Source organism: Galeopterus variegatus, unplaced genomic scaffold (genome assembly GCF_000696425.1).
Source record: "Galeopterus variegatus unplaced genomic scaffold, G_variegatus-3.0.2 Scaffold526, whole genome shotgun sequence".
In the NCBI taxonomy this organism is placed as follows: Eukaryota; Metazoa; Chordata; class Mammalia; order Dermoptera; family Cynocephalidae; genus Galeopterus; species Galeopterus variegatus.
The window spans coordinates 199658-225584 of NW_007726637.1; the positions used below are offsets into that span (position 1 = coordinate 199658).

Consider the following 25927-nt stretch of genomic DNA (forward strand, 5'->3'; position numbering starts at 1 on the left):
TCAGGTGAGCACTGGGACTTTAATACACGGCACGACACTAGCAACAATGGGAGGGGCGGGCAGAAATGCAGCCCAGAACATTCCACAGTCCGGGATCCATCAGAGAAGGTACGCTTGCGTGCTTCTCCAGGATACTCAGTAGTAAGGCCGTCTGGGGTTGTTCTGTGGGAGGCAAAAGAGGTCAAAAGGGGAGAGGGTTGATGTCTCCAGTCCAGAACCTTCAAGAGACAGCTGAGCTCACAGCCTGCAGATGGCAAGTTAGGCGTTGAGGATGGGAGGAGGAGAGTCCTGGCCTAGCTGGACTGGGAAGGACCCTCCTGTTACCACCACCACCACCCCCTTCTGAGACATCAGGGCACCCAGCCAGAAGCAACTGGGAGCAATGAAGCACGCACCAGGGGGTTTGGCCGGAAGCGGTAGGCCAGCATCATCCTCTTGCGGAAGGCCTCATACTCGTCATCTTCCTTGGACAACTCAGCTGGCCGGTCAATGCCAAAGCCAGCACCGTCCACCGTGGTGGTGCCCCTGCAGGGAGGCAACAGGATGGGGTGAGCAGGGGCCAGGCTGGTGCCATTGGGAAGGGGGAGGCAGGGCCTGAATTCTGGGCAGGGAGGTCCAGCCTGGATGGGCCCGGCGGCAGCACCTTCAGGAGCTTGAGGTGGGGGACATCTGAGTGGGGACACCCCGCACTGTGAGAGGAGGAGGAGCCCAAGGGGGTCCAGCCCCAGGGTCCTGCACCAGAAAGAAGAGCCCCCAGTGCAGGTTATCACAGCTCCAGGGATGGCAGGAAGCTACTCAAGGACAGCACCTGTCAGGGGCCAGCCAGCAGGCCCCAAGAGGCCTGACCCATGGGTATGTACACATGCACACCTGGCCAGGGGAGACTCGGGAAAGGAAGGAGCCCCAGGGCTGGGGAGGCCCACGCCTGTACAAACCCCTGCACCACTTGCTTGTTTTTGTAAAGCGTGTGCGATGCACAGCTGTAATCATTTCACCAAAGAGAAAAGCTATGACGTACCAGGGTGAGGGTGGGGAGGCAGGAGGGGAACCCCTGACCCCCAGAGTTCACGGCTCCAAGTTCCTCTGCCCGAGCCTTTCTCCCGCGCCCCTGCCTTTCTTCCCCAGGGGCTGTACTCACTTGTTGACAGGGTTCTTGATGCCCTGGCCCTCTGAGCCTAGCCCCTCGCCCTCCTTCCAGCCCATCTTCATCAGCATCTGGTAGCCGATGTTCTCCACGGTGAGCTTGAACTCCTTGTACTCTGAGTAGTCAGGCTCCCGACCCTCCTGCAGGGAAAGGAGGTGACCATCACCCACCAGGCATGTAGCCGACACAGGACCCAGCTCTGGCCCACAAATCAGCCCTCAACTTTGGCCTCACTTGACACTGGGGCCACCTGCCCTTCTGCCTCTCTTCCCCCAGGTCAGACTCCTCGAGAACAACCAAGTTCTTCATTCTTCTTAGGGTTCCCAGGGCCTCAGGGCCAAACTTAGCACAGAGCTCCCTGGTGACCAAGTCAAAAGGTGCAAGGCATCCAGTTACACAGGCCTTATCCACCACAGGAAAGAATAATGGTTTGCCAGCAAAGAAAAGCCTTATCTTTAGTTCTGAGAGCAATTTGTTACAAAGTGCTAAAAAGAGGTGGTCAATGAGGTTACCACCTTGTTGGATGATGTTATGGGATACAAAAGAGTTTTATTAAAAAACCTCAAAGAGACAACATGGGACATGCCACGTCAGCCAACTCTTCTCACGAGCCCAACAGCAGCGGGAGCAGAATGTTAAGCTCTTGTTCTGGAAAGGCCAGTCCACAGGGGCTTCTATTGGAGAAATGCTTTGCCTGTAAACTGCACTTAATTGGCTCCACTGGAAGCAGAATTTCCCCCGCAGCCCCAGGAAATGTTTCTGAAGCAGCAGCTGAACTGGTGTTTGCTAATTCCCTACACAGACCGCGTCTGTCATAAACAGATGCGTCCCACAGCAGGAGGGCCGGGCTCGGGCTGGGCTGTGAGCGTGTGAGGTCCTGAGGCGGCTGAAGGGGCTGGGACACAGCAGGGGCTGGTGCCTGGGGGCCCTCCTGGCTCACCTTCAGGGCCTTGAAGGTCTCCATGAACTTCTCCAGCTCATCCGGAGGCAGGAAGTCTCCGATGAAGTGTTTGCCCCGGCCCATTTTCGTCAGCTGCTCAGCCCACTCTGCTCAGAGAGGCGGGAGAGGTGAGCAGAGGGAGAAGGAGGGTGGGGAGTGGGCCGCATGGCTACCAGAGCACAGGCATGCATCGCAGTGGGAGTCTGGGGCCTCCGGGGAGTGAGGGTGCTGGTCTGTGACTCCAATCAGAGCTCCTGCCCCCAGGCAGCCCTGTGGAGAGTGTTTTGCCACACACTCAGCACAGCTCTCCACTCCCATGACATCAAGACAACCCCTTTTTACCACTGAGGAAACTGAGGCCCACAGAGGCAGTCTTTCACCCAGAGCCTCACAGCATGGGAGGCAGGCCAGGGACCGAACCCTCATGGGTAGACGATTTGTGACCCACGTGTAGTGCCTCCAGGTGTATTCCTGAGAGCAAGGCCCCATCCCACTCAAGTCCCTGTCCCCCCAAACGCCCCCACCCCCCACCAACCCCCTGACTGGGCCCACCCCGCGTCTTGTCCATCTCCATGCGCCGCAGCTGGTGCTCCCAGGTGCCCAGCTCGCTGTCCACCTCCTCGTCACTGTCATAGCCATGCTGGTGCTGCTGCACTGCCTTCTCCCACAGCAGCTGCATGTCCTGCATCGCCCGCTTGTGCTGCATAATCATGTCGTACATCTGCTGCATCTGTGGGCACGGCACACACCAGTGAGCAAGGGCTGTACACCACAGTGTGCAGGAGGCTGGCCCCCCTCACTTCTCCTGTGCAGGTTTGCCCCCCTCACCACCTCTCTTGTGCAAGGCCGGCTCCCCTCCTCCCCTCCCCTGTACAAGACCAGCCCCTTTCGGCTCCTCTCTGCAAGGAGAGACCTCGCCTTCACCTCCCCTGCATAGCGCTGGCTCCCCTCACCTTCTCTGTGTAAGGCCACACCCCCAACTCTCCTCTGCAAGGCCCCCTAGGCCAGCTGTGAGCCCAGACTCATGAGCAGCAAAGCTCTAAGTGAGTGCTCAAGCAAGCACTGAGTCTGGTGTCAGGACACATCCTGGGTTCCCTAAATTCCAGAATTGAGCATGGATGACCCCTGTGCCTCTGAATAAGGGCAACTTGGGCTACTGACCACTGGGAGGATTGAGGGTGATGTGATGGAGCTGTAGGCCTGGATGAGGGCACTGGGGGGAGCCAACCCCGGGATGGACAGGCAGGTGCCTGCAGCTCCTCAGGGAAGAAGCACAGAGGCCATGCCCCTGGCCGCAGAGCTCCTGGCTGGCCCAGCCAGGCCCTAAGATCCCTCAGGGTGCCCTGTGCTAAGCAAGACTGTCCTGTACTAGATACTGGAGGCAACTGTGGAAGAAAATCACAAATGGATGCTACTCCAGCGGGGGTCAGCTCTCAAGCTTAGTGGGAAGCAGCTGTGGAACACAGGCCACAGGGGCTGCAATGAAGCCAGGCGCCTCCCAGGAAGCACAAGAGGGCCAGGGTCTGGGCTCTGGGCCCAGCTGCAGGCTGGTGAGGACACTCAGGGTGTGGCATGCTACTGATGGTGGATCTGTCTGCCAGGGAGCCTCGCCACTGACCACAGGCTCTGCCCACACAAAGAGGCTTGGTGAGCACATGAACACATCTGTGACCGCTACAGTGTGGGTTAGGGGAAAATACTGCCCAAGAGCCTGCTAAGTCCTCTGCAGCCTTACCTCCTGCTGCTCCTTCAGCTGCTTCTTTTGGGCATCTGAGAGCTCCGTGACTCCCACCAGACCCACAGGTTTCCCCTTCTCATAGCCGAGCCCCTTGAGGTCCTGAACTGGAAACCAAAGACAAAGGGTAGTCAGTGACCAACATGCAGGCCCCAGGCTCTGCTCCTGAGTGAAGCACGGATGCCACGTGGTAATGACACCCAAGGCACCTGGTGCAGTGTCTTCTGCACAGTTGGGCCCTCCCGTCATGATGGTGAGCATCACGACTTACTGTGAAGACCTCAGGAGACATGCTGGATATTGTCACATGCACCCATTTTGCTTCCCTGTGACCTCTCCAGGCAGTCTCTACGCTCCCCCATGTTGCAGACACAGACACCAGGATTCAAAGGTTCAGGGCCATGCTCAGGGTCACATGGCTAATGGGTGCCAGGGCAGGGACTTTGCAAAGTCAGAGATATGAGAGCTGAGATGAGCATGCGTGTGTGTGCATGCACACACACCAGCTTCACAGAAGGCAGCCCTGTTGTTAACACACCCAGCGGAGATGCACATAAGCTTCAGAGTCTGGCTTAGGACTCAGCTGTGTGGCTCCCTGCACTCCTTCAGGGGAGGCAGTCACCCATCCTCAAAGCAACTGATATTTAATTTGGCAGCAGATTCAGAACTTGGCTGGAGCCAGCAACACCAATCCATGTGAAGATGCTGCAATGGCCCATCTGGATGGCAGAGACAACCACCCCTCCAGAGGTGGCTTCCTGGGGAAAGCTGGGCAGGCAGGGGGTGGGGGATGTGCAAGGGCCCATCTGGTAGGGTGAAAAAAGCTGGGTCTTCCCACCTCACCAGGACTGGGGCTTTGCCCCTAAGAATGGCCCACAATTGCACCTCTAATCCCTCCTCAAAGGTTTGTGGGGGCGATAAGGATGTGGGGAAGGCACAGGAGCCAAGGTCTAAGCAGCCTGCCACGTGCATGGAGTGTGACCAGTCCCTCTCCTCCTTGGGGCACTCCACCAGCAAGCAGGTGGGTGGGAACTGCCCAGGCTCCCCTGGGGGCGATGTGGTCCGGTGGAACTGGAACCTGGGCCTGAGACTTTGCAGTCTGTGCTTGTCCACTAGACCATGGGGGAAGCTTCTTTATCCTCTGGAAGCTGGGGCCAGACTCAGGAACGTGGTTTTAGTGGGTGTCTGGCTGGGCGTCTCAGAGCTGGGCTGTGCATGCATCAGAGAAGCACCCAATCTGAGCATATTCCTTTCCAACTGACACTAGGGTTTGGCACTTGAGCAGCAATCCAATCCTAGGTACCTTCAATCCTGGCTGGAGTTGCTACCTAGGGCCTCAGCAAGTTCTAGAGGAACATGGTTTTAGTGGGTGTCTGGCTGGGCGTCTCAGAGCTGGGCTGTGCATGCATCAGAGAAGCACCCAATCTGAGCATATTCCTTTCCAACTGACACTAGGGTTTGGCACTTGAGCAGCAATCCAATCCTAGGTACCTTCAATCCTGGCTGGAGTTGCTACCTAGGGCCTCAGCAAGTTCTAGAATCTTCATTCAGTAGCTTTTCTCCTTGACCTGGAATTTCTGAGGCCCCTAGGACCAGGGAGGCACCAAGGAAGAATCTGGCCCTCAGAGCTGGACAGGCAGGGCCACAAGCCAGCCGTGGGACCTGGTGAGCTGCCTTCCCTCTGGGGCCCCAGCCTCATCTTCCAAATGCAGGTGAAAGCACCAAGGAACAGGACACGTCTGACTCCTCTGTGCACCTGTGTGTCAAGCGCCAGTCAAAGCAGGGTGAGGGCAGTGGAGGTGTTTCTGCCCACAGTGCAGGCTGCTGGGAGGGAGTCAGAGAGATGGCATGAGATGGCCTCTCTCAGCCACTGATTATCAACTGCATAATGCAGTGACAAGAGACCCATGCCCCCCACAAACTCTTGTGGGTTTGTGGTAGGAAATGAGAGACCACGCCACACTGGCTTTCCTTGAAACCACTGTCAGAGAGGGAGAGGTTAAAAGTGACTATGAAAACTGACTGTAGCAATCACCGTGTTTCCCAAGCTGTCTATGACAAGAAAGAGTTCAAATACTTTAAAGTTCAAGGCAGACAACAGGATGCAGGTGCATGTTCTCTACAAGAGGCTCACTGCAGATCCAAAGACACAAACGGGTCGAAAGTGAAAGGATGAAAAACATATTCCATGAAAATAGTGACCAAGAGAGAGCTGGGATGACTGTACACGTATCAGAAAAAATAGACTTTAAGTCAAAAACGGTTACAAGAGACAAAGGAGAACATTATATATTGATGAAGGATTTGATACAGAAAGAAGATATAACAGTTATAAAATGTACCTAAAGGGCCCCCAAAATACATGAAGCAAAAACTGACAGAATTGAAGGGACAGATAAATAGTCCTACAACAATAGCTGGAGACTCCCTTACCTCACTTTTAATAACGGATAGAACATCTAGACAGAAGATCAATAAGGAAATAGAGGATTGAACAACACTATCAAATGACTAGACCTGACATATTTTGAACATGCCACCCAACAATGGAAGAATACATAGCCTTCTCAAGGGCACATGGAACACTCTTCAGGATAGGCCTTGTTAGGACACAAAATAAGTTTTCATAAATTGAAAGGAAAAAAAAAAAAAAAAGAACTCATACCACGTATCTTTTCCAATCACAACGGAATGAAATCAAAAATCAATTACAGAAGGAAAACTGGAAAACTCACAAATGTGCAGAAATTAAACAACACACTAACGACCAATGAGTCAAAGAAGAAATCACCAGAGAAATTAGAAAATACTTAGAGGTGAATGAAAACAAAAGTGTAACACACCAAAACTCATGGGATGTAGCAAAAGCAGGGCTAATTAAGATGGAAATTTATAGCTGCAAATGCATACTTTAAAAAGGAGAAAGGGGCCGGCCCGTGGTTCACTCGGGAGAGTGCAGTGCTGATAACACCAAGGCCACGGGTTCTAGAAACCACAGATCTCAGATGGTCTGAGGGTAGCTCTGATCTTTTGACTGTTACAAGCTGAAAACTTGCACTTTTCATTAATTATTTTAAATGAGCTGCCCTGCAGTGTCCATATGCTTTCTGAGTGCTTCCACAGGGCCCCTCTTTGTGGGAAGGATTTCTGTACAGAAATCATTCTTCAAATTCTTAGAAACTCAGAAGAATAGAATAGTCTGAAAAACAGTATTCTTTTGCACATCTTGTTTACAAATCTTCAGAGATCACTCACTTATATTTTCTAAGTTAAGCTTTCTTGTCCTCTCATCCGTAATAACTTCGTATAGCATACATTATACGAAGTTATACGATCTTTAAAAAAAAAAAAATGGAAAGATCTAAAATCAGTAACAGTTCACCTTAATGAACTAGAAAAAGAAGAGCAAACTAAATCCAAAGCCAATAGCAGGGAGGAAATAATAAAGATTAGTGTGGAGATACATGAAATAGAGAACAGAAATACAAAAGAGGAAATCAATGAAACCAAAACTTCGTTCTTTGAAAAGATCACCCAAATTGACAAACCTTTAGATAGACTAAGAAAAAAGGAGAGAAAACTCAATAACTAAAACCAGAAATGAAAGAAGGGCTATTACTGACTAAAAATAAAATAAAAATGTAAATAAAAAGGGCTATAAGAGAATACTATGAACTGTATACCAACTAATTAGGTAACCTAGACAAAGCACACAAATTCCTAGAAATGCACAAATGACCAAAACTAACTCAAGAAGAAATAGAAAATGTGAATAGACTTAGAACAAGTAAGGAGATTTAATCAGTAATCAACCTCTCAACAAAGAAAAGCCCAGAACCAGAAGGCTTCATTGGTGAAGTCTACCAAATATTTAAAAGATAAAATAACACCAATTCTTCTCAAAATCTCCCAAAAAACTGAAGAGGAGAGAACATTTCCAAACTCATTCTATGAGGCTAGTATTACCTTGATACCAAAGGCAGACAAAGACACTACAGGAAAACCAAATTACAGACCAATACTCCTTATGGATATAGATACAGAAATCCTGTATAAAATACTAGAAAACCAAATTCAGCAGCACATTAAAAGGGTTATTATAAACCATAATCAAGTACGATTCATCCCAGTCACACAAGGATGGTTCAACATATGAAAATCAGGGCTGGCCCGGTGGCGCACTGCTACAGTGCGCCGCTTGGGAACGTGGCGGCGCTCCCGCCGAGGGTTCGGATCCCACATACAGACCGGCCGCTCACTGGCTGAGCAAGGTGTGGGCGCGACACTGAGTTGCGATCCCGTTGCCGGTCCCGGTCCGGTACGGGCGCGACGCTGAGGGTTGTGATCCATTTTTTAATTAATGCAGAAAAAGCATCTGACAACATCTAACAGCCTTTCATGACAAAAATATTCAGTAAACTAGGAACAGCAGGCAACGTCCTGAGCACGATAAAGGCCACATATAAAAAACGCACAGCTAACATCATACTCAATGGTGAAAGACTGAAAGCTTTTCTCCTAAGATCAGATACAAAACAATGATGCCCACTTTGGCCATTCAATATAGCACTGGAAATCCTAGCTAGAGCAATTAGGCAGGAAAAAGTAATAAGAGGTATTCAAATTGGAAAAAAAGAAGTAAAACTTTCTATTTGCAGATGACAACATCTTACATGTAGAAAACCCTAAAGAATCCACTAAAAAAACCCTGTTAGAGCTAATAAACAAATTCATCAAAGCCACAGGACATGAAATAAACACACAAAAATCAGTTGTATTTCTACACACTAGAAATACAATCTGAATATAATCTGAAAAGAAGTGTTTTAATGCCATTTACAACAGCATTAAAAATCACTTAGGAATAAATTTAACCAAGGAAGTGTAAGACTTGTACAATGAAAACTACAAAACACTGTTGAAAGAAATTAAAGACAACGTAAATAGATGAAAAGACATCTCATGCTCACAAGTCAGAAGACTTAAATATTGTTAAGGTGTCAATATTACCCAAAGGGATTTACAGATTCAATGAACTGCCTGTCAAAATCTCAATGGTGTTTGCAGAAATGGAAAAGCCATCTGAAAATTCACATGAAAATTCAAAGGACCCTGAACAGCCAAAATCTTGAAAAAGAACAACAACATTGGAGGACACATACTCATGATTTTAAAACTACAGTAATCACCACAGTGTGATACTGGTGTAAGGACAGATATATAAACCAGCATAGTCCAAAAGAGAGCTCAGAAATAAAGCCTCACATCTGTGGTCAATTTTTTACAAGCCTTTCAAGACCATTCAATGGGGAAAGATCAGTCTTTTGATCAAATGGTGCTGGGAAAACTGGATATTCACATGCAAAAGAATGAAGTTGGACCCTTACCTTATACCATTTCCAAAAATTAACTCCAAACGGATCAAAGGCCCAAACTAAAACTATAAAATTCTTAATCTTCATACACTGGACTTGGCAATGGTTCCTTAAATATGACACCAAGATCATAGGTAACAAAAGAAAAAAATAGACAAATTGGACTTAATTAAAATTTAAAACTTTGATGCATCGAAGGATATACTATTAACAAAGTGAAAAGACAACCCACAGAATGAGAGAAAATCTGTGTGCAAATCATATATCTGATATAAGGAGTCAATATCCAGAATATATAAGAACACCTACAGCTCAACAACAAAAAGACAAATAACTCAACTAAAAAATGGGCAAAGACCTAAAATAGACATTTCTCTAAAAAAGCTATACAAATGGTCAACAAGTATATGAAAAGATGCTCAACATCATTAGTCACTAGGGAAATGCCAATCAAAACTACAGAGAGATACCACCTCATACCTACTAGAATGGCTACAACAAAAAGGTGGGGATGTAGAGAAATCGCAACCCCTGCGCACTGGTGGGACATAGAATGGTGCAGCTGCTGGGTCCTCAAAAACATTCAACACTGAATTACCACCTGACTCAGCAAGTCCATTCCTAAGTATACATACGAGAGAATTGAAAATAGGGATCTAAATAGTACCGTTATGCAAATTTTCATAGCAGCATTACTCAGGACAGCTAAGAGGTGTAAACAGCTCAAGTGTTCATTAACAGATGAAATAAATGGATAAGCAAAACGTGGTATGTACACACGATGGATTATTCAGCCACAAAAAGAAACTAAATTCTTTTTTTTTTTTTGTCTTTTTCGTGACCAGTAAGGGGATCGCCCGTACCGCGCTCAGCCAGTGAGCGCACCGGCCAGTCCTATATAGGATCCGAACCCGTGGCGGAAGCGTCACTGCGCTCCCAGCGCCGCACTCTCCGGAGTGCGCCACGGGGCCGGCCCGAAACTAAATTCTGATACACACTGCAACATGGATGAACCCTGAAAACATGCTCAATGAACGAAGCCAGACCCTTCTGAAAGAGGATGGAGAGGGATTGGCCCACCTGAAAGAGGTGAGGGAGAGGCATCCACGTCCCTCTGTACCAGCTCAGCAGGTGGGAGCTCCACTTTGTCCTCTTCAGGCCCCCACCGGCTCTTCCGCTTCCTCTTCACAGTGGCAGTGGAGGCCGGCTTCCCAGGGGCAGCTGGAGTGGGGGTGACGGCGGGCGCAGGGGTAGATGAGGCAGGGCAGGTGCTGGTAGGGGGCAAGGACCCTGATGGGGCCTCCGGAGGACAAATGCGCTTCTTGCCCAGGTCAGGTGCTGTGAGGGTGCCCGTGGAGCCAGTCTTGGCTTTCCGGAACTCCTCCAGCTTCTGCCTGTAGTACTTGTACCCTTGGCTGTTGGGTTCATATAGAAAGCTGCAAAGGAGAGTTGGGCGGTGCACTGTCAGCTGGGCCTGAGCCCACTGGTTCTGGGCAGGGGCAGCTCAGGTCTTGTGCACCCAGGTTGGCCAGAGTCACTTTAAGGTCATGTCAGGGTCATGGTCTCCACCACGACCTCCTGCCTTGCTAGGTCTCAAGCAGCTGCTGGTTCTGGCAGCCTAAGCATGAGGAAATGTGATATACCCATGACCCCTCACGATGCCCTTCCTTCAAGCCGTGGGCCACTCCAAGCGCCCACCCCCATCTTTCTCAAGTGCCCATCATACTGTCATCCATCCTCCTGCTTCGATGGAAAAGGGGAGGGCACCCTAAAACCCTACTCCAACCCCTAAGACAAGAGGTGCCTTCACTCCAAGAAATGCTGAATTGTGCGGACAACAGACACCAGAACAGGAAGAGGGATTTGTCCCAAACCCGACAGGTACTCTGATGCATCCCAGAGAGGTGTTAAACAGGGAAAGAGTTGAAACATACACTGAACATCAGAACAGACCAGGGAGCTGGGCTCCAGCCCACATTGAGGGCAGGCAGCCTTGGGCAGAGCAGGTGGCCCTGGGTTCAAAGGCGTGTCCATCTGGCATTTCTGTGCTTTGGGGCTGCCTCTCACTTGACCCCATATGAAGATTAAGCAGTCTACTTGGTACAATCCTGCATACCCTGCTGGGACCATGATGAGCCCTGATGCTGTCATACCTCAATCCCCCTCTCTCTGGCTCTGGCAGTAAGCACCGTGATAAGCTCCTGCAGCTGCTTCTCCACTAGCTGCCCCAGGTACCCATCCTGGGCAGCCTCCCATGGCCCAGCCTCCACCACAGCCACATGCGACCAGCTGGGCATCCACCACCAGCACTCCCCAAGTGGGGAGTAACCACAGAGCGCAGCCCAGAGCTGCCTGTGCTGACGGCGCTCTCAGTTCTGACATCAGGAGAAAGGCTGGGTTGGAGCTGCTGGGCCCTGGACCCCTCTGACTGGGCAGAGCTGCCTGGGTTCAGGCCTTGGACTAAATTCCATAACCTCGCCTACTTTTCCTTAGATAGACTTCCGTGGTCAGAGTCCACTTAACAATGATGGACAGTAAACCAACTTTCTTATTTAAATAAACTCAGGTAAATGAGAAAAGGGCGCAATGACTTAAAGTGAACCACTAATTCAACGTCAACCTGTGTAGCGCAGAGTCTTGGACAACAACTCGATGGCCATCAGGGCAGGTCTTGAGATTGGGGACGTTCAGCTGGGCCTCCAGCCCCAGGCAGACCCCTCTCCTGAACTCTAGACCCAAACACTCCACAACCCCCATGCTCTATCCACCCCTACTCCTGATAGTTGCCCACTTCCCCTGCCTGCCTGGCCCTGGCCTGGACGTGTCTGACCAGCCTCCACGACTTTGGCTAGTGACCCTGGGAGCACAAGTGACCCCATCACTGCCCAATTTAGACCCTCCAAAGGCTCTCAGTGACTACTCTGACTCCCTCACAACCTGGCCCTGCCCAGGTCTGCACCTGGTCCAGGCACAGCGCCTGAAACCTCTGCTGCTTCATGCCTGCATGGCAGTCCCTTGTACCTCCTTGACTCTGCATCTAGCCCATGCAGGCTCACATGGGGACGTGACTGGCCACCTGCCCAGCATCCACTCCCACTTCTCTCCCCCTGATGAATCAAACAGCCAAGATAGCTGGATATTTTGTTATGTGCATGGTCATAGCTCCTGAGTTGGGACTTGTGTTACTTGAGGCCAAAAGCATCCTCACAGGTGCGCCACCCACACCACCCCAAACGTCCACTCCAGGCATGACTTTCCCAGCCCCTGCCCTGTAGCAACAACAGCCCTAGGCTTCCACTAGTTTCCTCTGGTACAAATCAGGTGCCGACCCACCTGCTGAATAAATGAACGAGGAGCACGTGAACCCTTACACAGCCCTTGGGGCTGGGGAGTGACTGTGTGGCCGGGGACAGCAGGGAGGCCGGGTTGTCACCTGCTAGCCCATCTGTGGAATCTGCACACAGGCTGGGAGTTCCCACTCCTCAGATCCTGAGGTTCCATGTTCCTTCCCACTCCCCTTGTCATAAAGGGGAGACCCTGAGAACACACACGGTACAAATGGTTCTGGGGATTTCCCCTCAAGAGCCAGGCCTGTCCCCAACCCGGGACTGCTCTCTGTCACAAGGAGAGCTGGGCAAGTGCTGGAGATTTTCTCCATGAGGTGCCTAGAAAATACAAAGGCCCCCGAGGCCGCTATGTGCCTGCCACAAAGACCATCAAAGGGTACTGATGTGTGTTTGGGAAGTCCCATGGGGTGACAGAACTGGGCTCTGGGGTCAGAAACTCCTGGTACCAAGTTCAGGCCCCGCCAACTTCTCACTGTGGGACCCTAGCAGGTTGCTGGACCATGCTGAGCTATTACTTCATTTTAGGGTTCAGGGGGGCTGTGGCCAGGGTGAAAGTCACCTCCCCGGTGGGCCCCTCCCTTACCTGAAAGCCTGGTTCTCACGGTTGTTCTGGAGGGCGATGGTTTCCACCTCAGGACCCCCATCTGCTATGAACCTGGCCAACTTTTCTGCAAGGTTCTTGACCTCTTCGTCCTCTGGGGGTGAAACTTTAAGCAGGCTGTCAGTACTGAGCTCAACTCACCACACCCAACAGCCTAATTTCTGCTAAGAACCCCACGAACAACAAGTGGGGTTATCTTAGGAGTGATGCAAAGAGAAACAGGCAAATGGGAATCAGATTACTGCACTGGGACCAAACGCAGAAGCTAACATTACAAGTTATCTTGAGCCCTGGTCGCCCACCCCTACCCACACTGTAGGTCATGTGGGCCTTTGACATCTGCTGGGACAAGGGATCAGAACGTGAGGACTGGTCTGGGTCAGGCAGGAGGGGAGATGGGAGCCCCCACCCTAGTCCCCAGGCCACATGGGAGAGGGATAGCCCTCCTTTCCCAGGGAAAGGCAAAGGGCTGCAGGTGACAAAACAAATGACCTTCTGTGGCCAACGTTTGGCCTCAACATTCATCCCCCATGCCACAGCCCCAGTGCTTGGCTGGGATTTTACATCATTACAGCTGGTGATTGGATGGCACCTCCTCCCTCCTCTGAAACTCATCCCACCAGAATCTCACCAGCCGACTGTATCAGCTCCCCACCCCACCTGGCACTCCCTCCCCCAGTGCTAGACCTGCACTTGTCTCAGTGTGTCCTCTGTGCCCGGCACAAAGCTTGAGCTCCTTAACACTTGTTAAAACAATGATGAACCAACAAGCCAATGCTCCCTCTGCCACCTTTACATGCATAGGATTGATCTGCTGGACATAACTCTCCAAGAGCACCTGTGAACCCCGCATGCCATGCTTGGTGCTCAAACTTCACCTTGTCCTTGGAGCACCAGGAGGGAGGGTGTCATCACCCCATTCCCAGAGGAAAGTACAGGCCTTGGCTGGCAGCCCGCAGGGTGCCACCACACACCACAGCAGCCTCCAAGAAACCCAATTCCTTTTTTTTTTTTGAAAAAGATGACCAGTAAGGGGATCTTAACCCTTGACTTGGTGTTGTCAGCACCACACTCTCCCAAGTGAGCTAACCGGCCATCCCCTATATAGGGATCCAAACCCGTGGCCTTGGTGTTATCAGCACCACACTCACCCAAGTGAGCCACGGGCCAGCCCTAAGAACCCCAATTCCACATTAAGGCATGGTATGTTCACACACCTCCCCAGAACCTCCCTCCTCCTCTGCCCACTTACCTTTCTGAGAGGCTGCCTGCGACTTCTGTGCTTCCTTTCTTATCTCAGCCACTTTCTTTCTGTAGTAGAGGAATTCCCTGCTATTCTTATCATGCAAAAATCTGGAGAGGAAGAGATTTGCAAGAGAAGAAAATAAGACTTGTTAACAAGAGGGCGGGTGGACCATGTGGCTCCTATCATGCAAAAAGAGCAGCTTGGCCAGCAGAGACGCCTTGCCACATGGGAGCCCCTTGCAACCTCTGGTGTGAATTAGAAAGTGCAAGCACCCGGCCCAGGGTCACCACGATGAGGTTACAAGCACATCTGCACGTGCGACTGTGCAGCAAACACGTGAAACAGCCACGGCTTTCCCTTCCCCGGAAATACTTACGCAAACGCTGGGTTATCCTTGTAGTCCTCCATAGCTACTTTTTCTAACTCGGGGCCTCCTTCTGCCACAAAGCGGGCCAATTTCTCTATCACTTTCCGAGTCTCGGCTCCCTCTGGGGGTGAAACTTTAAGGAGGCTGTCAGTACTGGGGTTCAACTCACACACCCCACAGTCAATAGGCACACTCTCTCTACAAACCACAACGACAGAGGGGTGGGGGGAGAAGAGTGTGCGATGCGGGAGGTTGTTGGGTGTCCTGGGTCCGTGCACAAAGCACCGTCATGAGGGGGGTCGGTCTCCCAACACACTGGCAGGAGAGAAGCGGGAGAGCCTCCCAGAGGCTGTGTTGATCCCCAGGCTGGAAGAGAGCTGGAGGAACACATATCCAGCCTCCCCTGGTTTTATTTATTTATTTTTTTGGAAATGCTTAATTCTTTTCTTTATTTACCAGTGTTCTTTCATCCTTCAAAGATGACAAATTCTTTTAAAAAAATATTACAAACTCTGATTTAAACGCATTGGGTGGGTTTCAATCCACGGCAATTAATGTCATCATAGAAGCTCTGTGGCCGGTGGAGCCTCTTCAAGCTGGCTCCTGGGAGCTTTACACAGGACCCCAGGAGTCTCTGACGGCCTCCTTGCCATCTGCTGGGGCAGGGAGCTCCAGGATCATCTCACACTTCCTGCCCAGACCTAGAGCCAGCCATTTCTCCAAGAAGTCCTGGTTTCCGTTAGTGAGAAATTGTGTTTCCAGACCACCATCTGGGCGCTAGGGATGCTCACTGCAACGAGCTTAATCATTATCTTGGGGCTTTTTCAGTGAACAGAGCTATAAAAATATATTTTTACATTAAGGGTTAGCCTTCCCTTTGAGTCATGTGGAACCTGCTTTTGCGTTTTTCGCTGGCCTGTTTCTGAGGCTGTCTGTCAGCCACTATATGGATCACATCACTTTTATGAGACTCGCAGAAGAAATTTCTCACCATAAGCCGGTGCCAGGCAACCAGGCTAGATGTGGAACCCTCAGCTAATCTTATTTCCCTTGTTGCTTGGGCTGCTGGCAAGCACTGGGGGAAGGGGGGTGACATGTGGCCCCAAGAGGACCCCTATGAGGTCCCGGGACATTCTGTGCTTGCCCCTCTCCCTTGCCTCACCCTCCTCCCACGTGCCCAACAATCCTGAACTAGTCACCATTTACAGGAACAGGTGCATTACTGAGGCCACCGCTAGAACTGCCAGAGCACCTCTCTAAGAAAACATGCTCTCCCCAGCTCCATCATGATGGATGGTGCAGAGTGCCAGGCTGACCTCTGATCTGCTCAGACACATGGCCTGAAGCCTGCACCCTCATTCAGAGAAAGGGGTCTAGAAACTGTCACAACATATCTACATGGTAGCTTCAGGCTGTCCTCACTGCCAGTGTGATGTGACCATGCTGGCTGGCCCTCCACATGGCTCAGGCGTCCCACAGCCTTGTTCTGAATGTGGACAGGACTGGACTCACTAGGAGTCCCACTGCTGCCACCACTCTTTGTCTTCCTACAACTGCAGGGCCTGGACAAGCTCACCTAAGACTGACAACCATCCTCTTCCAGGGCCAGGAGTGAGCGCCCAAAACCTGCGCACTCATACTTCTGGTCCAAACCAGTGGGGACACGTAACCCACAATGAGGAACAGTGCTTTGGGGCCTCAAGGGCTCAGGGGGCATTTGCTCAGGCTAGGGAGCCTCAAAGCTCCTCTTGCTGTATGGGATGAGCAGATATACAAGGACGCCCTTCTTGAGTGAATGCTCCCCCAAGGACTGTGCACCTTGCCCTGGCTGGGGACAAGCTACTACATGAGTGGACAACAGTTTCCACTGCTCCCAGGATGAAGCCCATGCTCTAAAGCATGGCAATGCTCCCAAGTACCCTCCCCACACACTCCATTGCTCTTCTCACACTGAAGGGCCCCACTGTGGCTCACAGCCTAGCCCAGAGGCCTGGCAGCCCCCCCTGACCACAACCCCAAGCACCTCATACTCCTGGACATGCTTGCCCTGGTCACCATGGAGCCTGCTGGGCAGAGTGTGCTGATCAGCTGGTGGGAGGAAGGGTGGCAGCCCAGCAACCTACCTTTGATCTCCAGCCACTGCTCATAGTCTTCCTCATCATCCTCATCGGGAGACTGGAAGACGCTTGGGCGGTGTGCCACGGGCAGCTGTTTGGCATGCGAGTAGTTCTTCACCTGGCCAAGAGGGCTGCCCAGCCCCAGGCCCGTCCGCTTGCTCAGGAGAAGGGACCGCTTGCCAGCACTGGGGGTGGGTGTGCTGGCAGGGACGCTGGTCATGCTACAGGGGGCATCTTGGGAAGGAAGGAAGGATACACACACTCATGGTCTGTCATGCACGTTTCCCCATTCCCCATCAAATCCAAGTTCTGTGGGCTTGGAAGCACATAGAGAGGAAGAAACCCCCATTTTACAGATGAAGACGCTGAGGCTGAGAGAGGAAAAACTCCTTGTAGTTCCCCAGCCAGGACAGGATAAGCTGTGGCTCTGCAGGCAGCAGCTCCGGCTGGAGGCACCTCAACCATGCTGCACCCAGAGCCGGGGGACCTGTCAGCTTTTATGGGTAAGACCTGACTCCCCACATCCCAGTTTACAGCCACTCCTTCTGACAGTCCCCAGAGCCAGCCTCGCCAGCCTACGTGGTGCTCTTGGTCTGACACCCTTCGGGTGAAAGACTCAAACAACACTTCCTTCTTCTCTATTTGGCCTTGGGTTAGCTTTTCCTTAGTTGTTCCCTAAGGTCGAAGGTCAGCTGTCTCACCAGCAACATCTCTTACGGTAACAATAAGAGCCTACAAGTAAACTACACAACTGTAGACACAGGTGGCTTCCCCCAGGAGGTGATTCTCATGCCTGGTGTGCACCCCACTGTGATCCTGTGGGCCAGGTGTCTCCCCAACCTACGGACAGGGGTCCCATTCCTTGCACAGGGGTTGCCGCCTGGGAGGGCTGGGGAATCCTCTGGGGTGATGATGGCAGTGGAGCACAGTTCAGGGCACTCTCACCCATGCCCTGGTCTCCCCAAGAACCCACGGGTGCAGGAGCGCCCACAGCAAGGCATGAGAACCTTGGAAGTGGTGTCTGATGACTTCAGGCAGAGTCCTGAGCTCAGTGGGGAGCAGCATATGACGTGGCCGGCTCCCCGCCCTGACGGCAGGACTAGGGCCCCATTGGTTGTGTCACAGGCTGGCTCTGCGCTTCAGGCCTCATCTTTCTAAGCCCCAATTTCCCCAATGGAATATAGAGTCAAGCAGCTAGTGCTGCTTGTAGACGTTGACCTCAACAAGAGAGACTTTTTTTTTTTTTTTCCTTTTTTGTCTTTTTTACTGACTGGTAACGGGATCGCAACCCTCGGTGCTGCGCCCGCACCGCGCTCAGCCAGTGAGCGGGAACCGGTCTCCACATGGGATCCGAACCCTCGGCGGGAGCGCCGCCGCGCCCCCAAGCGGCGCACTCTCCAGTGTGCCACCGGGCCAGCCCAACAAGAGAGACTTTTTTTTTTTTTTTCCTTTTTTGTCTTTTTTACTGACTGGTAACGGGATCGCAACCCTCGGTGCTGCGCCCGCACCGCGCTCAGCCAGTGAGCGGGAACCGGTCTCCACATGGGATCCGAACCCTCGGCGGGAGCGCCGCCGCGCCCCCAAGCGGCGCACTCTCCAGTGTGCCACCGGGCCAGCCCAACAAGAGAGACTTTTTTTTTTTTTTTCCTTTTTTGTCTTTTTTACTGACTGGTAACGGGATCGCAACCCTCAGTGTCGCGCCCGTACCGGGGACCGGCAACGGGATCGCAACCCTCGGTGCTGCGCCCGCACCGCGCTCAGCCAGTGAGCGGGAACCGGTCTCCACATGGGATCCGAACCCTCGGCGGGAGCGCCGCCGCGCCCCCAAGCGGCGCACTCTCCAGTGTGCCACCGGGCCAGCCCAACAAGAGAGACTTTTATGTAGTGCCTGGATCTAAAAAAAGTCACCCCAAGTAGAAAAGAAAGGTGTGGCAAAAAAATGCACACTATCTTATCATTCAAGTAAATGGTTAAGTATCCAAACAATGCCAACTACTAATCCAGGGAAAGGACAACCACTGGGATCGCCAGGACACATGACAATCTGTCAACAGTGGTTTCCCATGAGAAGGGGGAATGGACTTCAACTTCCTATGGTGTTGTGGTGTTTTCATTACTAAGTAAAAAGATCAGAAGTATAAGCAACAAAACATTAAATCTGTGAACTCTGGGTGGAAAGAATACCACACATATTGCCAAATGCCTTTCAAAAGAAAACTTCAGCCGCAGCAAGCCCTGAAACTTGTCATAACTCTGAAGCAGCTCAGATGTCTCACTCAGGCCAGCCTGGCGTCTGTGCAGACCCCATCTGCAGAAGGCCCACTCAGGAGGATCCAGCTTGGAGATATCTCCCCCTTCTCCCCAGCGGGAATCACACCCACCTGCCCACGCCTTCAGGGTCTCACAGCCCTGGCCCAAACCCCTGGACTGAAACCTGGTTTGTCAGTAAGCACCTTGAAGGTGGGCTCTGCACTCGCCTCCTTGGTACCTGGTCCGGGGATAGTTGGATCAACAGTGCTCATTGAATGTGGGGTGAGAGGAATGAGTCTGAGGTGGGACCTGTCACTTCTGAAGTGCCCAGGGACCCTCAGGGTGGGGCAGGGCGCCGAGCAAGGGAAGGGGGTGGCTCCACTCTGCTCACCTGTGCTGGTCTGTGCCTTTTGCAACTTCAGAAACTGCTGCAAGAAGCTACCGTCGTTGGCAAACTTGTTGGAAGCACAGGAAGAGTTGTGTGCATTTGCAATTCTAGAACCAAGACAGAGGACTCCAGAGGGTGAGCTGGTGAGAGTGGGGTCTCGCCTCACCCTTCATGGCTCCACACCCACCCTGATGTTCTTGCCTAGTGGGACCCAAAACTGGTCCCCAGAGATGTCTGGGGAGTACTGCTGAGTGCACAGAGCAGGCTTCAACGCAGTACGCTAGGAACAATGTTGTTCCAGTAAGAGCAATACTACACATGCTTAAGTTATCTCTGCCCGAATTTCGGCCCTCTAGGTCCAAAGGGCCCCCTGACAAGCACCTGTCCTACCTGTTGTCAGTTCACTCTCTGGGTTGCTGCTGACTCACATGTCTGTCTCCCCAGCTAGACTTAGAGCTCTCCGAGGCGGGGCCTGTGTGTGTCTTCACCCATGTGTGCCTGCTGCTCTGAGCCTGGGCAGCAAGCAGTTCTGTGGCATCACATGTTCACAGGAAAACATTCAAAGCATGTCGTGGTGGGAGAATTACAGGGGAATTTCATGTTGCTATTATTTTTACTCTCTCCTTCTCTTCCTTTTTCTTTTGCAAAGAGTATGTTTTACTTAAAAGTTTGTTTTTTATTTTTATTTTTATTTATTTATTTTTTCCTTTTTGTCTTTTTTTTTACTGACCGGTAACGGGATCGCAACCCTCGGTGTCGCGCCCGCACCACGCTCAGCCAGCGAGGCGGGAACCGGTCTCCACATGGGATCTGAACCCTCGGCGGGAGCGCCACCACACTCCCAAGTGGCACACTCTCCAGTGCGCCACCGGGCCGGCCCTATTTTTATTTTTTTGGTGGCTGGCACAGGGATCCAAACCTGTGACCTTGGTGTTACAAGGCAGTGCTCTAACCAACTGAGCTAACCGGCCAGGCCCCCAATTTGGCTGGCCAGTTAGCTCAGTTGGTTAGAACCTTGTGTTATAACACCAAGGTCAAGGGTTCGGACCCCACACCAGCCAACTGTCAGAAAAACAAAAAAAGAAAAAAAAAATCAGCACAAAAACAAACCTAGGGGCCTAAATATGTTTAATCCAAATTTATTTTTCTCTTATCATAAAAGATTCATTATGAAACAAATGGAAATAAAGAAACCCAGAAATATGAAAAGAAAGGAGAGAAGCCCAGCAAAGTCTCCCACCTCGCAGCAGCAATTACTAACACTTGGGTGTATTTCTTTACTGTGACATCAATTAGAAACAGAAGTAAGGCTATGGTCATATCCTACTTCTTCCACTTTCTACTATGATATATTACCTGCCCCAATCTCGGAAACCCCTTGTATATAAGTGTTGTTCAAAGCTGTGTGACATTCTATCATATGGACAACCCCAATAACTGGTAAAAGCTCACAGAGTTGACAGGGCTAGCCTTTTTCCTTTAAAATTAAGTTTTATCCTTCTGGGAATCTGCTCTAATGAAATAAATATGAAAACAACCTAAATGGTCAATAAGAAGCATTGATTAAAGAAACTATGGGCCATCCACAGGGAAGATGGGACAACCCTGAAAAGTTAAAATTTTATAGATAAAGCAATCAAACACATCATTAAAGGAAAAAGAAAAAGGCAGGATGTAAAATAGTACCTACAATGTGGTCCTACGTATGTCAACAGACATTAGAATTAAAAATTGTTAGGAAAACAACTTTTCATGTAACAGCAAGGTCAAGGGTTTGATCCTCATACCAGCCAGCCACCAAAAAAGAAAGAAAAACAGTTTTCCAAAAGGCTACAGCACTTGTCTCTGGGTTGCAGGGTTATTGGTGATGCTGGCTTTTCCTCATTTTCCTCTCCATTTCCCAAATTTCTACCATGTATATGAACAATCTTTAAAGTTAAAAAAAAAAAAAGCAGTAAAAGTTATTTTACGTGAAAGAGGAGATTCTGCCAATAAACCAGCCTCGACACTGAACAAGCAGGGTCTTCTGGGGACCCTGGGCCTCATGCTCACACTGTGTGCACCTCCCTCAGGAGGGAGAAGCAAGAGGTGGGGAGGACAGAAAACAAGAGCGCACAGCTGGGCTGCGGAGAGGCAGTACAGGACCCCCCTTGGAAACCACTGGTAACACACAGTAGGAAATAAAAATACTGGTTCCTGGGGAACAGGTAAACAAAATACTCTCTACCCATATTCGGCCATCAAAAGAAATGAAGCCTTGATACGTGCTACAATGTGGATAAATCTCAAGACCATTGTGCTAAATGAATGAAGGCCATACAATGTATGAAATATCTAGAATAGGTAAATCCAAAGAGACAGAAAACAGATTAGTGCTTAACAGAGGCCAAGAGAGCAGAGAATGAGGAGTGACTGCTAATGGGGACTAAGTTTCTTTCTGGCGTGATGAAAATAAATGTTCTGGAATTAGATACTGGTGATGGTTGCGTGTCTTTGTGAAGACATTAAAAATCACTAAACCGTACAGCTTAAAAGGTGATTTTTATGACATGTGAATTCAATGAGAATACATTTAAAACCACAATGTTCTGAAGAGCTGTAATGCAGCAAAAAGTCTTTCTTCTACAAAGTATCACAGAGGGGGCAGCAGCATTATTGACAACAGCTAAAATATGGAAGAAACCTAACTGTCCACCAATAGATGAGTGGATAAACAAAATGCGGTATATCTATATAATGGAATACTACGTAGCCTTAAAAAAGGAAAAAAATGCTGACACATGCTATAACATGGGTAAGCCTTGAAGACATGTTGCTTAGTGAAATAAGCCAGTCACAGAAAGACAAATACTGTATGATTCCACTTATGTGGGGTAGTTAATTCACAGAGACAGAAAGTGGTTGCCAGGGGTTGATGGGGAAGGGACAACAGGGGAGTTAATGTTTAATGGATACAGAGTTCCCATTTTACAAGCTGAAAAAGAGTTCTGGAGATGGGTTGTGGTGATGATTGCCCAGCATTATTAACATATTTAATACCACTGAACTGTACACTTAACAGTGGTTAAGAAAGTTTTATGTTACATGTATTTTACAGTAAAAAAAAATTGGGCTGGCAACACAAAGGTCAAGGGTTTAGATCCCCTTACAGGTCAGCCACCAAAAAGCAAATTTGTTTTTAAAGTGGGAGGGAAAGCAGGATACAAAGTTGATAACATCATGAAAGATATGGAAAGTAAAAAGATCCAAATAGCTGTCTTGGGGTGACCTGAAGGTTTTTTATTTCTTCCGCTATAAATTCTAAACTTTGTTGTTGTATGCTTTTTTGATGTAGAAAACCATCTTATTTCCAAAGAGTCCTGTGCCATGCTCCCACCTATCCTGATATTCCCATTAAGCTGATGGATCCTGGCACTGAGATCTGGCAGCCTCCAGGAGAGCCTCTGGGAGGCTATCCTACTGGACTTTCTCATCTTGGCCCAAGTCTTCCCACAACCCCAGGGGTGAGAGCCCATGAGCAGCCACTCACACCCAATCTCCACATTCCTGAACACCCTGGAGATGTCAGGCCCTGAGCCAAGCCTGGGGTACATCAGGAATAAGGCTGAAGTCCTGCCATCAAGGAAAAATCACAAACTATTAGAAAAGGCAAGAGCTGGGCTGGCCAGTTAGCTCAGTTGGTTAGAGTGTGATATTGATAACGGCAAGGTCGACAGTTCAGATACCCGTACTGGCCAGCCACCACCAAAAAAAAAAGAAAGAGAAGGCAGAAGTTGGCACAGAGCTTTGTGGAATGTTAACAGGGTACACACTTTAGACCTGCAAACTGAAATTCTTGGATCTTGTCACCATGATCACACGCCACGCCCTACTCAAAACTGTTTGGTGCCCTCAGTATTTCTCAGGACAATGACTGAGCTACCTCCTACCTCACTCCAGGACAGCCTCTTTGGTGCAGCACCTTAGGCTGTCTCAATACACAAGGGCTCTCTTCCCTCCCTGCCCTCTGCTGGGCAAAGCTTTCCCTGCTTCTTCAATGGACCAGCTCTGCACAGGCCTTCAGCATGCAGAACCTCTCTGTGCTCCTGTGGTGGCCACTGTGCCAAGGAACACATTGCCTCATTTTATTCTCCAGCAGCTCTGGGGTGTGACCAGCACCCATCTGCTAGCAGACTGTGAGCCCCATAAGGGTAGGTACGGAGTCTGGGTTTCTGCCCTGCGTTACACCCCTGCACCCTGCCCCTCAGCTGGTTGGCAATAAATAACCTCCTCTCCCCCATTTCTCTCCTGCCACAATAAGCCTCCAGAGAGCACCTGTGTCATTACTTGGCTCATCAGGTTGTGGCTAGGTGCAGGCACATGCTGACTACTCTCACAGCAAAACCTTCTGGCTAGTGACCCTCTAAGACCCCAATCCAGGCTCCAGGAGGCACTTACTCGCCAGGATGTGGAGGCTGAGGGCTGGCCACCTGATTCTGCTTGGCTTTCTGCTCCATTTTGGCTTCAATTTCCCGTTTCTTCTGAGCGATGAGCTCTTCTTGGTGAAGGATGTTCATGTTCATTTTTCCAGACTTGGGGGGAGCAACCCCAAACCACCGGTTAGCCTTTCCTGGGGAGAACAAAAAAAAGCACATCAGAAATCACGTTTGTTCCACAAACATCCCCAAATGCAACAGGCTAGACAGCAACTGATGTACAGATTGATTCATATGTCCATTTGTTCCTATATTCAGCGAACACTTACAGAGCGCCTGCTACATACCAGGTGTTGTACTAGGTGCTAAACAAGACAGACGGGGCCTCTGCCCTCATGGGACTCGCCTCTGGCTGAGGAGACAATAGACCCGTAACAAAAAAAATAACTGCACATTGTGATAAGAACTTTACTAGAAACCAAAAAAACAGTGAGAGAAAGTAACAGAGGAGTGCCCACACAGGTAGAGAAGCCAGAAAATGACTATTATAACAGCAAACATTTGGGCTGGAACCACAGAAGGAGGAGCCACCAACATGAAAAGCCAAATGGGGAGTGATCAGGGCAGAGGAAGGAACAGATGCAAAAGCCCAAGGAAGGAAGGAGCCTGGTGTGTCCAAGGATCAGCAAGGGACCAGAGTGGCCAGAGTGGACTGCTCCAGGAATGAGCAGAGGTGGGGCATGACAGGAGATATGGGTTTTACTTTAAGGTCTACAGGAAGCAACAGGGGAGTATTAAGGTAAGGAAGAATAAGATCCAACAGATATTTTTATTTTAAAATCATCTTGGCTACTAGGTGATCATTCTGGTTACAGAGTGCACAGGCAGCAAGGAGACCAACGAGACTTGCTGACTCCAAGCAAAGGACCACAGTGTCTTCAGACTAGGTGATAGCTGTGGAGATGGAAAAGCACTTCAAACGTTCCCCATGGCACTCAGAATAAAAAGCACATTCTGAAAGTCGATTTTCAAGGCCCTGCCAAAGATGGCTCCCCTCCCCACTTCTGCTTATCTTTGACATTCTTCAAAAGGACAAGCCCATCCCACCCAAGGGCCTTTGCACTTGCCATCCCCTCCCGTGTGCAATGCTCTGCCCTCCAGGCCTTCCCATAGCTGGCATCTACTCGTCTTAAATGTCTTCTGCTGGAAAAGGCCTTCCCTGACCACCGATAGCAACAACCTCCACCCCTGCCTCACATCATCACAACTTGCTTTGTAAATGTTTGCTTGTTGATGCACTGTCTGACTTCCCGGGAGAAAGAAACCCTCAGGAAGACAGGGCTCCGTTTTGGTCGCCGTGTACTCTCAGCGCCTAGCACGGTGCCTAGCACACAGTGAGCACGACCTGAGTATCTGCAGAGTGGCTAACTGCATCCCATTCTGGGGGAGTCGGAAGGGCAAAACACGTGGGCAGGCGGGTTCACTAGACGCGGAGAAGTGCGCACAGGGGGCCCCAAGGCACCTCAGAGAGGCAGCTTCCCCAGAAAGCGGGACGCGGGCCAGACGGCAGCGGATACCGAGAGAGGCGCGCGGGACAGCCCACGGTGGCCGCTGTGCCAGGGAGCGAGCCTGCAGCAGCCCTGAAGGAGATTATTTCGGGAAGGTGTGCAAGGAGGGCCGGCAGGCGGGCTCTACGGACAACCGGGCGTTCTCACAAACCAGCGGCGGCGGCCGCAACCTCAGGCTGAGGTCTCCAGGGGACGGGAGAGGTGCAGAAGCTGCCGCTTTGGGCTGCGCAGGGACTGAGGCGAGGGTCCCCTGGGTCGGGGCACGACCCTCAGGAGGGCGAAGAGCCTACACGTCTCCTCAAGAACCGCGGCCGGGGCTTGAGGGGAGGCAGGGGCTGTTACCTGCAACATCCCGGTTGTCCATCTTGAGAGTCATCCGATCCCACAATGCTCCAGCGCCACCTGAGGCAACTTATTATAGGGCGCATGGCTTT

The 25927-nt window shown here is 50.7% G+C and overlaps 1 protein-coding gene across 1 annotated transcript; it reads right to left on the reverse strand.

Moving 5' to 3' along the window:
• On the reverse strand, positions 1 to 25879 carry SUGP1 (SURP and G patch domain containing 1). The gene is made up of 14 exons (XM_008569734.1): positions 25836 to 25879; positions 23948 to 24119; positions 19514 to 19617; positions 16879 to 17106; positions 14765 to 14888; positions 14395 to 14495; positions 13125 to 13248; positions 10275 to 10630; positions 3820 to 3926; positions 2637 to 2814; positions 2085 to 2191; positions 1139 to 1284; positions 396 to 525; positions 1 to 162 (listed from the first exon to the last, which is right to left on the reverse strand). The coding sequence occupies exons 1-14, from the start codon at positions 25867 to 25869 to the stop codon at positions 136 to 138; spliced, it is 1938 nt and encodes a 645-aa protein (XP_008567956.1). The 5' UTR covers positions 25870 to 25879; the 3' UTR covers positions 1 to 135.
• Between the last annotated feature and the right edge of the window lie 48 nt (positions 25880 to 25927).

What these genes read in the sequence shown, in the direction of transcription:
- SUGP1 (XM_008569734.1), bottom strand. Translation starts at nt 25,869, where the DNA reads ATGACTCTCAAGATGGACAACCGGGATGTTGCAG. An exon ending in CGTGAGAACCAGGCTTTCAG is followed by an intron (nt 10,631 to 13,124) that starts GTAAGGGAGGGG and finishes TCTCCTTTGCAG; the next exon opens with CTTTCTATATGAACCCAACA. An exon ending in ATCAAGAACCCTGTCAACAA is followed by an intron (nt 526 to 1,138) that starts GTGAGTACAGCC and finishes GCCTCCCTGCAG; the next exon opens with GGGCACCACCACGGTGGACG.